The sequence below is a fragment of the Asterias amurensis genome, chromosome 14 (assembly GCF_032118995.1).
Source record: "Asterias amurensis chromosome 14, ASM3211899v1".
In the NCBI taxonomy this organism is placed as follows: domain Eukaryota; kingdom Metazoa; phylum Echinodermata; class Asteroidea; order Forcipulatida; family Asteriidae; genus Asterias; species Asterias amurensis.
The window spans coordinates 4336718-4350754 of record NC_092661.1 but is presented as its reverse complement, the minus strand read 5'-3'; the positions used below and the strand labels follow the sequence as shown (position 1 = coordinate 4350754).

The 14037-nt window shown below is 39.2% G+C and overlaps 3 protein-coding genes across 6 annotated transcripts in view; 2 read left to right on the top strand and 1 right to left on the bottom strand.

Annotated features, from left to right (window-relative positions):
* The window catches only part of LOC139947610 (uncharacterized), a 4955-nt gene extending 4376 nt beyond the window's left edge, over positions 1-579 (top strand). Inside the window, exon 5 of the mRNA XM_071945557.1 lies at positions 293-579. Coding sequence (XP_071801658.1) covers positions 293-579 — 287 coding nt within the window. The remainder of the gene's footprint in view (positions 1-292) is intronic.
* Positions 1-9333, bottom strand: part of LOC139947527 (C3 and PZP-like alpha-2-macroglobulin domain-containing protein 8) — a 27320-nt gene extending 17987 nt beyond the window's left edge. Inside the window, exon 1 of one of the 4 annotated variants that reach the window (XM_071945466.1) lies at positions 9282-9333. The gene's annotated coding sequence lies outside the window, so the exon portion shown is untranslated. The remainder of the gene's footprint in view (positions 1-9281) is intronic. The other 3 variants (XM_071945462.1, XM_071945464.1, XM_071945465.1) reach the window with 3 other exon arrangements.
* Positions 8583-14037, top strand: LOC139947526 (uncharacterized). Its single transcript, XM_071945461.1, has 5 exons — positions 8583-8688; positions 9190-9309; positions 10082-10171; positions 11963-12217; positions 13669-14037. Exons 1-5 carry the CDS (start codon positions 8583-8585, stop codon positions 13953-13955), a joined length of 858 nt encoding a protein of 285 aa, XP_071801562.1. The 3' UTR covers positions 13956-14037.

The window sequence follows — 14037 nt, the reverse complement described above, 5'->3', positions numbered from 1 at the left end:
CTTGAGGTCTCAAAAACAAATTTGTGGAAAATTACTGCTTTCTCAAAAACTATGGCACTACAGAGGGAGCCGTTTCTCACAATGTTTTACACCATCAACCTCTCCCCATTACTCGTCACCAAGAAAGGTTTTACGCTCATAATTATTTTGAGTAATTACCAATAGTGTCCACTGCCTTTAATATTTTGTTATATTTTGTTAAAGATGCAAATATCTCGGTGAAGAGCTTTTCTTTCCGCGAACGACCAAAGCGTGTTCTCGCCTTCAACTACATTCTAATTTTATTCAACAGCTACTGATATGTCGACAGCTGCAATGATCGGGGACCCGTCGCTCTCCATCACCTGCATGTCCACATTGATGTTTGTGAACAAACAAGTAACCAACGCACGCCCTCTGTCGGTCGCTAACAAGAAGTCACCCATGCAATGCTTCATGTATTGCAAGATGAATGACGAGTGTTGGTCTTTCGACTACGTCATGACTTCTGGTCAGTGCAGGCTCTCCGATGTAAAGGCTGGTGACTTGAAGGCAGATGATCAGCCAGGCTGCTTGGTGTATGCAGTAGTCCGTGGCTAGACCAATATTGCAATATTATATAAAAAAGTAACTCCTTTAATTATGTAACCATACGGACGCATATGCCAATAAATTATTCGAGTTATTCGGAATTAATTCATGTTCTTGTTTGTACGTTCGATTCAATGTCGTGCTTACAAAATCATTTCAAGTACACGAATGGGAGACTTTGGTACGCTAGGTGGCAGCAAACTTACCAGGTAAACTTCCATTGTTTACGTAGTTCTGAGCACATGACCGAGAACAATGGGTTTTACCTGGTAAGTCTGCTGCCACCAAGCGTCCCAAAAGTCTCCCATTAAATACTTCGAATTGTCTTTGTTTCGAGTGAACGAAAGAACGCAATTAACTAGTTTTGGCAGGTGGATTTATTTTTTATCTTTTGTTTTCCCTTTATAGGCACTGGACACTATTGGTATAATTATGTCAAAGACCAGTCTTCTCACTTGGTGTGTCTCAACATACGCACAAATTAACAAACCTGTGAAAATTTGAACTCAATTGATCGTCGAAGTTGCGAGATAAAAATGAAAGAAAAAACACCCTTGTCACACAAAGTTGTGTGCTTTCAGATGCTTGAATTCGGGACCTCAAAATATTATTCTGAGGTCTCGAAATAAAATTCGTGGAAAAAAATTCTTGCTCGGAAACTATGTTACTTCAGAGGGAGCCGTTTCTCACAATATTTTATACTACCTACAGCTCTCCTGCTTGTTACCAAGTAAGTTTTTAAGCTACCAATTATTTTGAGTAATTACCATTAGTGTCCACTGCCTTTAATCATTGTAGGAAACCTAAAGCCTGTTTTTGTGTTCAGCTGAATATTTTTGTTTAGAGGGCGCTCTTTTACTAGGTAGTCGCATCGCAAATTTCAAGGCTTAAGGTTTTTAAAAGGCATGACTTTGCTTAAAGCTATTGTGGTGAACCTAATGTTTGTAGGCCTATGTACATGTCTCACATTGCGTTGAGAGTTTAGTTGAACGCTTTTGTTAAAGCCATTATACACTTTCGGAACAGAACACAAAATAAAAGTTCACAGATTTACAAATAACTTTACATGGTTTACAGAAGGTAATGGTAAAAGACTTCTCTTGAAATATTATTCCATGAAATGCTTTACTTTTTGAGAAAACATTGAAACAATAATTATCAATTCTCGACAGCGAGAATTGCTGATTTATTTGAAACACATGTCATGACACGGCGAAACGTGCGGAAACAAAGGTGGGTTTTCCCGTTATTTTCTCCCGACTCCGATGACCGATTGAGCCTAAATTTTCACAGGTATGTTATTTTATATAAAAGTTGTGATACACAAAGTGTGGGACTTTGGACAATACTGTTTACCGAAAGTGTCCAATGACTTTAAACAAAATATGGCACTCTCTTATTTTAATGGTAGTCGCACCGCAAATCGCAAGGATGTTAAACGCCAAAACTTTGTGTTAATAAAGAATTTCAGCTTAATTTCATTATCGCAGTTGGTATGAAACTTGAACAGCTACCTGAGCGGAATGTTTTTAACGGAAATGGTATTTTAACTTGTTTATAATGCACTTGTTGACCATTTAAATGTAATTTTGATATGTGTACACTTCTGAATTATTCGTAATTATCGATTAAAAAATTTGGCCCCAACCTAAAGGTTTGCAAAAACTAAAAACACTTCTGCCGTTGAGAGCGCGTGTCAAAGGACAATGCCGCTGACGTCATTTGTGGGAGCTTGCTTATTATACCTCCACGCTGCAACAAAGCGGCTTTACAAATTGGAGCTCCCAACTATGACGTTTTGAGAGTGATTACGTAATGGGGCTTTTCGTAAATCTCTCAGAAAAGCGCTGAATAAGGGTATTCGAAACGATTGTTTTTTTACACAATCAAAAACTATTTATAATCATATGACACGATTTCCTTATTCATTGAAAACATTTTAAATGGAATTCAGCAAAGTTCATGACTTGAAATTTTTCGTTCAACCTGTCGCGACATCATAATTTTTTTATAATCACACGCTTATCTCATCTGACTGTTTTCAACTCTACGTACAATTCAAACTGCAACACGTCAGGCCACCTGTAAGCCATCAGTCGAAGACATGATTGGTCACAGCCAGGTGTGGTTATATCCCAACGGCTATATGAACTTGAGACTCATGTGGAATGTTAGACTTGACTCGAGTCCCAATCCCGTGCCATCCCCAGGAAACTACTGTTTTGTGATGCTCTGCATTCCAAAACCTGTTCCCATTCTCGGGACCACATTTTGACGGCGAGCGTGCACTGTACTGTATGCAACGGGTCGTTTCATAGTCAGTTGAGGTAATAGCTTAGGGACCTCTCACACGAGAATGGGACTTGAATCAAGTCTAGTGGAATGTATAAATTGAGGCAATTGGTAGAATATTAGTTTAATCAACCCAGGGTAACTTCGTGTTATGTCAATCTTGTTGGCTCGGTGTCGGAAGGGAATGTCGGGTTTTTGAAAAGTTTGGAACTTGGTAAACAACATTTTCAAACGAACAGTTGAAAGGGGGCAGATGGCATCATTGAGTGCTAATTCATTATCAGATGAGCTGGAATCTCACAAAGAGTTAAGACTAGAAGTATCTCTAGTTAGGACGAGTTACTCGTCTCAACTTAGGATTAGGACTATAGCCTCAAGTTTGTTTTTATATCTCCTAGGATCAAGTCCCAAATCTGGTTATAAAAGTGTTTGGTTTTCTTTTTTGTTTATCAATAATGAAGTTTGTAAGTCCAGCCAGCAATTGGGGGATAAATGCAACTTAGGATCGAGAAAGGCAACCATTAATCACACTCATCATGAAAGTAAAATAACTAGAAAGATAGTTTGGTATTTTTTGGAAGGGTTTCCGGTTGGAAGAACTTTTGAGTAATTTTCAGGTCTAACTTTTGGGTAACATTATTGTTATTATTGTTTACTGGATGCCACAAAACAGTGTAATGCCTAGCTAGGCGTATTAGGGTTAATGTTCTTTATAAGGAGGATATTCATCTTTGTTTTCAGTAATTAATTTATAAAAATGGGTTGTTTTGTTAAATGAGAACATACAAGAATTATTGAGCTGTTTAAGGGCACTGGACACTTTTGTTGGTAATTGTCAAAGATCATTTTTGTTCACCTGGTTTATCTCAACATACATGCATGAATTTGTGAAAATCTTTGCTCATTTGGTCTTTGATGAAACAAAAAAAAACTTATTGCACAAATCTGTGTGCTTTCAGATGCACGAGAAAGGGTTCATATAATGTATAATGTTGGGTAATAACCAAACGTGTCCAGTTAACAGTGTTATTTGGAGTGAGAAGTAGGAGGATATGTATAGATGTTTTCTGTAATTTATAAAAATGGGTTGTAATGTGACATGAGAACTTACTCGAATTAGTGTTAGTGGATATGTTAAGTTGTCAAAGACACGTCTTGGCACTTGGTGTAATCACAATGGGACACTATGGAACGCTAGGTGGCAGCAGACTTACCAGGTATAATGTCCGTTGTTTACTTACGTAGTTCTGAGCACGCGCACATTACCTAGAACAAAGGATTTTACCTGGTAAGTCTGCTGCCACCAAGCGTCCCAAAAGTCTCCCATTACATATGCGCAAAATAACAAATCTTTGAAAATTTGGGCTTGAGTGATCATAAAATTAGTGATAAAATGAAGAAAAAAATCTTTGTAGCACACATCTGTGTGCTTTTAGATGCCTGAAAGAAAACCCTCAAGCACGATTGAAGTATTTTAGTGAGAAACAACCGCTTTTTGAAAAACCATGTTAGAGGAAGTCATTTTTTAACAATGTTTTATAATATTAATAGATCTCCGTTGCTCGACCGAGTAAACAATTAGATGCAAATATATATTTTAGCAATAACCAAACGTGGCCAGGGCCTTTAGGGTTTCATTTTGAGCGAAAATAAAAAACTAACTACAGAGCAACCCGAAACAAGACTCACGTCTCAAATTGCTTTTGATCCCAAATTAAATCATTGGAGCGATGTGGCATGTAAAAAGCCACTGTACCACTACGCTTCTTGCGTATAAAGGCACACGTAGTATTTTCAAAATTGATTTCTCACATTGATAATGGCAGCCAAATTTCACTCTTTCAGCATAGGAATCTCAGATCACAACGAAAATTGAATAGGTCAAGTGAATTCACTTATTTAGTGAATTAACGTATAAGCCTTGGTTACCTGGACCCATCTGGTGTTATAGGGAAACACCACCGAGCCGTGTCCATGAAGCCTCAGCGTCCACCATGTTACTAAAAAACCAGGGTGAATTAAGAGTTGTAGAACATGCTGAACATCGCTGGTTGAAGGTAGAATGGAGAGTGGGGTAACCATCAGAGCGTGCTCTGCAGTTTATAGTTACTGCGTTCCGCACCAATATTTACGATGAATAGGATAGTCTAATTGATGTGCACCTGACCACATCTTTGGACCATTATTAACAAAAGAAAGGGAAGAATTCACTTCAGTATGTCAAGTGAACCGGGTCAAATGTCGTTCATGTGTGTGTCTCAATCATCTTTAAAACCCCGCTTTGAACCACGTACCATCCTCCTTGGTTTCAAGTTTATGTTCGTCAGTGTTTTGCCCAGTGGCAAGGCCCACAGTGAGTTAGACTCTGCAATTGTTACATACAAGAGGTTGCACTCTGTGACAGCTGGAGAAATAATGATGCATGAGGGACAGGGAGATCTGGGGACAACTCAGCCGTAACATTGACCGAGGACACCACTCGAAATAGAAGTAGTTACTGGGATAGGGCATTTAGGGGTGTTCATCAGCAAAATTCTGAACGGCTCACCCGCCAAAAATTGAAAAGAAATCGTAAGTTTAGTTGTTTCAAATGCATTTGAAGTATTCAAGAGGCTGACTTCCTTTGTTTGATGAGTATGTGAATTTAGCTTTATGGATACTGGTCTCCATTGGAGCTCACGTAGTGTGGTGCACCGTATAGGCTATTATCGATGTTTTTGTCAAACATATTCTGATGATAGAACGCACGTCGCGGAAATAGCGCTGGCGAGGACTTTGCAGAATAAAGGAAAGCACACACGATTAATTAAGGCAAATGGGAGTTTTTTAGCGTAGCCAAACGTCCTTGATGACCAAGAATCGTGGTACAGATAAACTGATGCCAGCTAATAGGCCCTACTCAAGGGGCTAATAACAATTGACGAGTTATAGTTGTCCATCCTCTTCAGTTCAATCGGATACCACAATTTGAAAACGCCAAACTTTTGTTTTTGTTTTTCATAGTGATCCCAATCCCCATAAAACAATTGTTTTTATATTTAGGCTGTGAACTTTGAAAAGGTTTTTCGGTCGAGTGATATTAATGGGGGTGTACTTTTGTTTGCAAACAAATTGCCTGTATGTAAACAAATCGTGTGCGCTCTGCACTGCTCCAGCAATGTTTTACAGTCTTTTAGAAAAAGAAATAAAACATTAATATGGGAGAAAGGAGGGGGCAAATGGGAGTTAGCGTATTGCCAAATGTCCTTGATAAACTGATGCCGGCTATTATGCCCTCTCAAGGGGCTAACAACAATTGACGAGTTACAGTTGTCCATCCTCTTCACTTCAATTGGATACCACAATTTGAACATGCCATAGCATTTTTTTTTTTTTTCATAGTGATCCCGATCCACATAAAACAAGTGTTTTTATATTATGCTGTGAACTTTAAAAAGGTTTTTGGTCGAGTGATATTAATGGGGGTGTACTTTTGTTTGTAAACAAATTGCCTGTGTGTAAACAAATCGTGTGCGCTCTGCACTGCTCCAGCAATGTTTTAAAGTCTTTTAGAAAAGGAAAGGAACATTAATATGGGAGAAAGGAGGGGGAGGGAGTTTACAATACATTCAACAAAATAACAATTTAATTCAGCAAATATTCCACACCTGAAACCGAGAAAAACTAATAACTAAAAAATTATTGAGAGATTGCTCAACGTCTACAGACTACATAATATGATTGGGACAAAACTACAGTGTATTATATTGAATTATTCTACAACAATGGAAATTAAAAGGCTATTTTCGTGCCTGGCGCATGACCCAAGTCATTTATTGTTCCCATGAGAACTTGTACTTTTATACAAATATTACCGAAAGGGTAAAACAAATGTGCATACATATTAAGCCATGGCTATCTTTTAAAATGCGAACTACGATTCCAGTAATTTACTGCAAGAATCTTGAGAAATTGGTTTTGCAGCAAACTCGGGCGATGCAGGGACTAAAGGGTTAAGGCAAATGGGAGTTAGCGTATTGCCAAATGTCCTTGATAAACTGATGCCGGCTATTATGCCCTCTCAAGGGGCTAATAACAATTGACGAGTTATAGTTGTCCATCCTCTTCCCTTCAATTAGATACCACAATTTGAAAATGCCATAGCATTTTTTTGTATTTCATAGTGATCCCGATCCCCATAAAACAATTGTTTTTATATTTAGGCTGTGAGCGTTGAAAAGGTTTTTTGGTCGAGTGATATTAATGGGGGTGTACTTTTGTTTGTAAACAAATTGCCTGTATGTAAACAAATCGTGAGCGCTCTGCACTGCTCCAGCAATGTTTTACAGTCTTTTAGAAAAAGAAAAGAACATTAATATGGGAGAAAGGAGGGGGAGGGAGTTTACAATACATTCAACAAAATAACAGTTTAATTCAGCAAATATTCCACGCCTGAAAACGAGAAAAACTAATAACTAAAAAATTATTGAGAGATTGCTCAACGTCTACAGACTACATAATATGATTGGGACAAAACTACAGTGTTATTATATTGAATTATTCTACAACAATGGAAATTAAAATGTTATTTTCGTGCCTGGCGCATGACACAAGTCTAATGGTGTTCCCAATAGACTGAGTGTACATATCTCGCGGGTATTCAAATTTCCACGCGTTAACATACAGCCTCGTTCCCAGTGGTGTATGATCTCACCGCGCGATTTTTTCCGAAATGTCATGCTCGATCAAGCCCTTACCATAGAGCTATATATTATTGTCAATATTATATATAACTCTCTGGCCGTAACCGATTATTTGTCTTTAAAAAACGTGTTTATAATCAAGTACCTTCCTCGAGGACGTTCAAGGTTCGTGTATCAAAAGTCTGTTACCGAAACCAATCGGGGGATTGTTGTCATGGACGATTGGAAATACTTCATTGTTAGCCAAGTTGCCAAGGGTAACAATGCGCGATGATGCTTTTCGTCAGCAAGCAAACCGACTCAGGATCGATTATATTTTACCCACAAGTTGATGCTCTCGTCAGGTTTAACACTCAACGAGAAATAAAAAAAAGCAAACTTGGATAAATCCCCCAAAAAATAAAAACTCTGTAACCCTCATATCTTTATCACAGGCACGGACACCTTCGGTAATTGTCCAGGATTAGTATCACACGATGTATCCCAATATTGCGTTTTAATATGCAAAATTCAGAAAATTTGAGAACATCTGGACTTAATCACTAGGTCACTCTGAGAAAAAGAAAAAAAGGGGGGAATCTTTATTTTACACGAACGTCATGATATAATTTTTTTATAACTTATGGTTAGGGAAATAGCGAGTAGAGTGTAACAACTGCATCCTATAAGCCCATTCGCGACCGGACACTAGCCCTCCCTGAGAAATCTGAAGTTCTCTGTATTCCATGGTTTTCGGAGAACGATATAAAAACCATTTAACTCGAAGGGAATCCTTTGTCAAAAATGTTAACCAACCAGCTGCACTAATTCTCAGCAAAACAAAGTGTTTATTGTAACTGATTGTTTTGAGTAGTTTCAATCCTGGATCCTAACACGGGGCGAGCACCCCAGTTAACACGTGACCAACGAGTACAGCGCCCATTGGTTGACGGAGTCGATTGTATCGTAGCAGGTTGTATATGAAACACGTCGCATTCTAAATCTCTACTTTCATATTGATATTTCAGATACCATAGTGAAGTGTAGTGCGGTGCAATGATGGCTCACTGCGAGGGAATATTGCTGGAGAAAAACCTGTTGATATTTCTCTTTGGAATCCTCGTGTGGTTTTACCCGCTATCCTGCTGGTGCCTCAATCTCACAGGTAAGTATTTAATTAACGAGGAAACTAATGTGGGGACGCAGCATAAGGCAAAGTATACCTTCGTTTTGGGGAACCGTTCAACCAAGTTTTAAAATGTATGTGAACATACACCCACCATTTCATTTAAAAAGTCGCTTTTTTATAGATGTCGCCGAAAATCCGGAACGATTTGTGTCCTCGCAGAAGGAATCAATAAATTGTAGAATACACAGTCTTGAAAGCGTTACTCTGAGATTCAAACTTTGTGAACAAAAACTTAAATCTTGTAACTAATCACACCACTTGGAATTGAAATGTCTTTTGAAGTGCTTAAGACTATCGAAAGCTGCATAAATTAGGCTTCTACTACAACTTTGTATTTACATTAATTTCAAGAGTGATTACCCAACGTATTATGTATTCCCTTTTAAACATACAATTCACTAAAAACTTAGATCAAAAGGATTGCGTCTCAGATCTATAACAAATGCATTTTCAAAATTGAGTCAATGTTCATTTCAGCATTGGATCTCCGTGGGATGCAAGCCAGCCAGAGCTCGGTCTTTAGAGGGTATTCAGCAGATCTAGCTATTGACGGCAACTCAAGCACTTACCTCAGTGGTGGGTCTTGCTCTCACACCGGTTAGTGTACAATTTGAATAAAAAAATGTTTGCAAGATGCAAATTACATAAAAGTGTTTAGGACAGAGTGTAACTCGGGGCAACGAACCTACGAGCCTCGCATTGACCTTACTCATTGACGTCATCCAGCGGCCATCTTAGTGGAAAAACGGTGACGAAACAATCGAAACGCACAGATTTGTACGCGCGGCGCACAGGATTGGCCAATGAACAACCTCCTTTTTACCTCTAGGTGAGGGCGCCCTACTGAAATGACGTCATGTGCGTAAGGTATTTTGTAAATTTTTGTTTGATTTGTTGGTACCTGCCACTCATATCCAATGAGTCCCATTGGATACAATGATATCATTGGATAAACGTGCAATGGTTCAGAGGAGGAGGAATTAGATGAAAACGAAAGTGATGAATAAATAACATGGCAGTGATTGTGATGATTGTATTGCCGTGAAAAGATTGAACCATTGAACAATCGGATAATATGGTCCACTAAAACGATTAACGAAGGCATTGCACAACATCTCATAGTTTCATATTCTTTAAACCTACATGCCTCTGAAGAAGGTCCGGTTTGGATCGAAAGCTAAGGCCATCTACCCTACTCATAATACTTTAAACCTATTTCTGATACATGTTGATCTCTCTCAAGGAAGGTCAAAGTGTTCAATATTGTTACCCTTCTTCTGGCACAGTTTGACCTTTCATTAAGGTTTCAGCCAATTATTTGTCCGAATTTCATGTAATTCATGCCTCACCTATTATGTCCCTGTTGCAGGTAATGATGTTCATTCTTGGTGGAAGGTGGACCTGGGAGCAAACCACTGCCTGGGTAGTATCACCCTTGTCAACAGAAAAGATTGTTGTAGTAAGTCCTAAAAAGTTAATTGATCCAACTCACTAGACGTCATCAACATTAATATTGGATGCGCCATACTGGTTGGCAATGTCACTCTGTGCGCTATTCAGTGAAGTGCGCATTTTAGGCGACGCGGCGTTTACACATAAACCTTTTGACTACCAAAATTGTGAGTTTGGAACAGTCACCGCGTGTGACGTGCCTGCAAGGGGTCAATACTTGACGTTTGAAGATAACACGATTGACCTGATCTGGATGAATATAAAGAAGAAGTGTCTGTAACCAGCGAGAACAATCATAACCATATTACTCGAGCTGGTTATATATGTTTTAGCAATAATATTGTTGTACCGGATTTATTAATTGAACAAAGAGGGCGCTGTTCGTAAGGTCGAACAGAAAAGTGTATTGTTTGGTTGATAACTGGGTGAGCAGAACGAACAGTACTCAGATGTGGTATCTATCACTCCCTCGTTCGCAGAGTAATACCGTAATGCTACTCTCACACTAGGGAGAATATGCTAGCGAAAGTGCTTACGAACGGAAATATTGAACAATGGCTCAAACTTTGCAACATTCGCCACAAATTCACTACGTTCACAAGTCATTCTCCACATCCTTACGAAGATCGGTCACTTTATGCTGCTCTCACACGGCGAATATGCTAGCGAATATGCTATCGGAAGGACATATTTGACAATCGCTCAAACTTCGCAGCATTCGCCGTGTCTTCGTAAGCGTTGGTAATAAATTCGGAACGTTCACAAATTATTTCCCACCTCCTTTCGAAGATCGCTCAATTTACAAACCGGTTTGTTAATTTCAGCGAACGTTGCGAAGACGGTCATTCGGCGTGATTTTCGTTAGCATTGGTAACGTTGGTAAAGCGTGCGTAAGCGTTTGCAACGTTTGTAAAGGCATTGCCAAGCGTTGGTAAGCATTCGTAATATATTCGTAAGCTATCGGTAAGGAGAGGGCCGACCGAGGACGATCAAGGGGTGAGACCGAGATGAAAATATTCACTATCCAACCGCCATTTTGGACGAATTCAACGCGAAATTCAAATATTCATGTTCGCAACAACATTCGCCACTCTGTGAGAGGGGCAATACGAAGCGCTTCCGTACATTCAGCGAATGTTGTGAAGACGGTAATTCGCCATCGATTTGCGTAAGCATTTGGTAAGCCATTGGTACTGTTGGTAAAGCGTGCGTATTATGCGTAAGATTTCGGTAAGGAGAGGTTAAGGACGACAGAGAACATCAAATCGCAACTTTTGGGCGAATTCATCGCGAATTTAAACATTCGTATTCGCAAGATATTCGCCCAAGTGTGAGAGTAGCATTTACGGGGGAAAAGGGGGTTTACAAAACTGATTAAACGCTGGCAAGAGCCATGCCGACGGGCTAAACTTAAACTCAAGTTAGTTATTATGACAAAGAAAAGTCATGCATGGAAGTATAGACTATCACAGTGTTTTTTCCTGGATTTCTTGTTGACAAGCGTTGTTTTCTATGCTTTGTCCACTGACAGAACGAAGTAAGGAACATTCAGATTGGATGTGGTAGATCTTATCACAAATATAACAAGGGTTCTTCTGCAAAGAATATTGGTGTTGACCAACGAGTATGTCCGCGAGTATTTTAATGCAACAAGATTATGTAATAAATGCCAAACCCGTTAACATGGGTTGTCCTAATATAACTGCACAAAACATCAAGCATAGTAAGACTCATTTTCAAATGTTGTGCATCCTGGGTTGAATCGAGTAGAATAAAGAGTTTTTCCTTTCATTGACAGCCCAACGATTGATTGGCGCCGTGGTAAGGGCAGGCATGAAGAGCGACATTTTCAACAATGCCGCGTGTGGGTTACCAGTGACGTTAGACCAAGCATCGATCCCTAGGGGACACATACCGATTGTGTGCGACCCGCCCGTGATTGCCCGGTACGTCAGTGTGGACGACGCTGTTCCAGCTCCAAACTCCAATGTACTAACACTGTGTGAAGTGATAGTTGAAGAGTATCCCATGGAAGACTGCGCTCTAATAGCAAGTAAGAAGAAGTAATAAAACAAGAATTGTTTGGTTCATTTCTTTTCGTAAACTATTGTTGTTGTTGAATGGGGAAAACGAGGAACAACGAAGTATTTTAAATCAGTACACGGCATTTTGAACGGTCAACTAACTATATCATTGTACTTGCCATAAATAGTCCTGGGGTCGATTTCACAAAGAGTTAGGACTAGTCCTAGGAGATATACACATTGCATGGATAGTCCTAAGTTAGGACGAGTAACTGGTCCTAACTCAAGATAAGACTAGTCCTAACTCTTTGTGAAATCCACCCCTAATTTACCAAAAAATGAAACCTACCTGACGCTGTGCGAAGTGATGGTTGAAGAGTACTCCATGGAGGAATGCCTTCAAACAGCAAGTAAGAAAATAAGAAAATGAATTATGACAAAGACAGTTTTTTTTTTTTTTTTTTTTTTTGTGGACCATTTTTATAGTTGAATGGGGACAACTAAAAACAACGATTTTCTTTATTCAGTAGAGATCGTCTTGAATGGTAAACTCACTCTGTGACAGTATTTGCCAGAAATGGTTCTCGGAATGTAACATTTATTGCGTGATTGCGTATTTTTTTGTTTTTGTCGGCTGTCTGTCTGACTGACAGTTTTTATCAACTGCTGTCAGTATTACTTGTTTTTCTGCGTTCTTATGGGATTAACCGCCTTTTGATTTAAAGGCAGTGGACACTATTGGTAATTGTCAAAGACTAGCCTTCACAGTTGGTGTATAGATCTCAACATATGCCAAAAATAACAAACCTGTGAAAATTTGAGCTCAATCGGTCATCGAACTTGTGAGATAATAATGAAAGAAAAAATACCCTTGTCACACGAAGTTGTGTGCGTTTAGAAAAGTTCTAAACTTTAGGTCACGAAAACAAATTCGTGGAAAATTACTTCCTTCTCGAAAACTATGGCACTTCAGAGGGAGCCGTTTCTCACAATGTTTTTATACCATCAACCTCTCCCATTACTCGTTACCAAGTAAGGTTTTATGCTAATTATTATTTTGAGTAATTACCAATAGTGTACACTGCCTTCAATTGCCTTATTCACAACTTATTGCAGCCCAGGAGGCTGAATTGCGCAGTGGTTACACCAAGTAAAAAGAAAAATACCCTTGTCACACGAAGTTGTGTGCTTGAGGTCTCAAAAACAAATTTGTGGAAAATTACTTCTTTCTCGAAAACTATGGCACTACAGAGGGAGCCGTTTCTCACAATGTTTTATACCATCAACCTCTCCCCATTACTCGTCACCAAGAAAGGTTTTACGCTCATAATTATTTTGAGTAATTACCAATAGTGTCCACTGCCTTTAATATTTTGTTATATTTTGTTAAAGATGCAAATATCTCGGTGAAGAGCTTTTCTTTCCGCGAACGACCAAAGCGTGTTCTCGCCTTCTACTACATTCTAATTTTATTCAACAGCTACTGATATGTCGACAGCTGCAATGATCGGGGACCCGTCGCTCTCCATCACCTGCATGTCCACATTGATGTTTGTGGACAAACAAGTAACCAACGCACGCCCTCTGTCGGTCGCTAACAAGAAGTCACCCATGCAATGCTTCATGTATTGCAAGATGAATGACGAGTGTTGGTCTTTCGACTACGTCATGACTTCTGGTCAGTGCAGACTCTACGATGTAAAGGCTGGAGACTTGAAGGCAGATGATCAGCCAGGCTGCTTGGTGTATGCAGTAGTCCGTGGCTAGACCAATATTGCAATATTATATAAAAAAGTAACTCCTTTAATTATGTAACCATACGGACGCATATGCCAATAAATGATTCGAG

Excerpts from the sequence above, each read along its gene's own strand:
- LOC139947526 (XM_071945461.1), top strand. The coding sequence starts at position 8,583 with ATGGCTCACTGCGAGGGAATATTGCTGGAGAAAAACCTGTTGATATTT. Across the intron at positions 8,689-9,189 it reads CTGGTGCCTCAATCTCACAG|CATTGGATCTCCGTGGGATG; the intron begins GTAAGTATTTAA and ends TGTTCATTTCAG. Across the intron at positions 10,172-11,962 it reads CAACAGAAAAGATTGTTGTA|CCCAACGATTGATTGGCGCC; the intron begins GTAAGTCCTAAA and ends TTTCATTGACAG.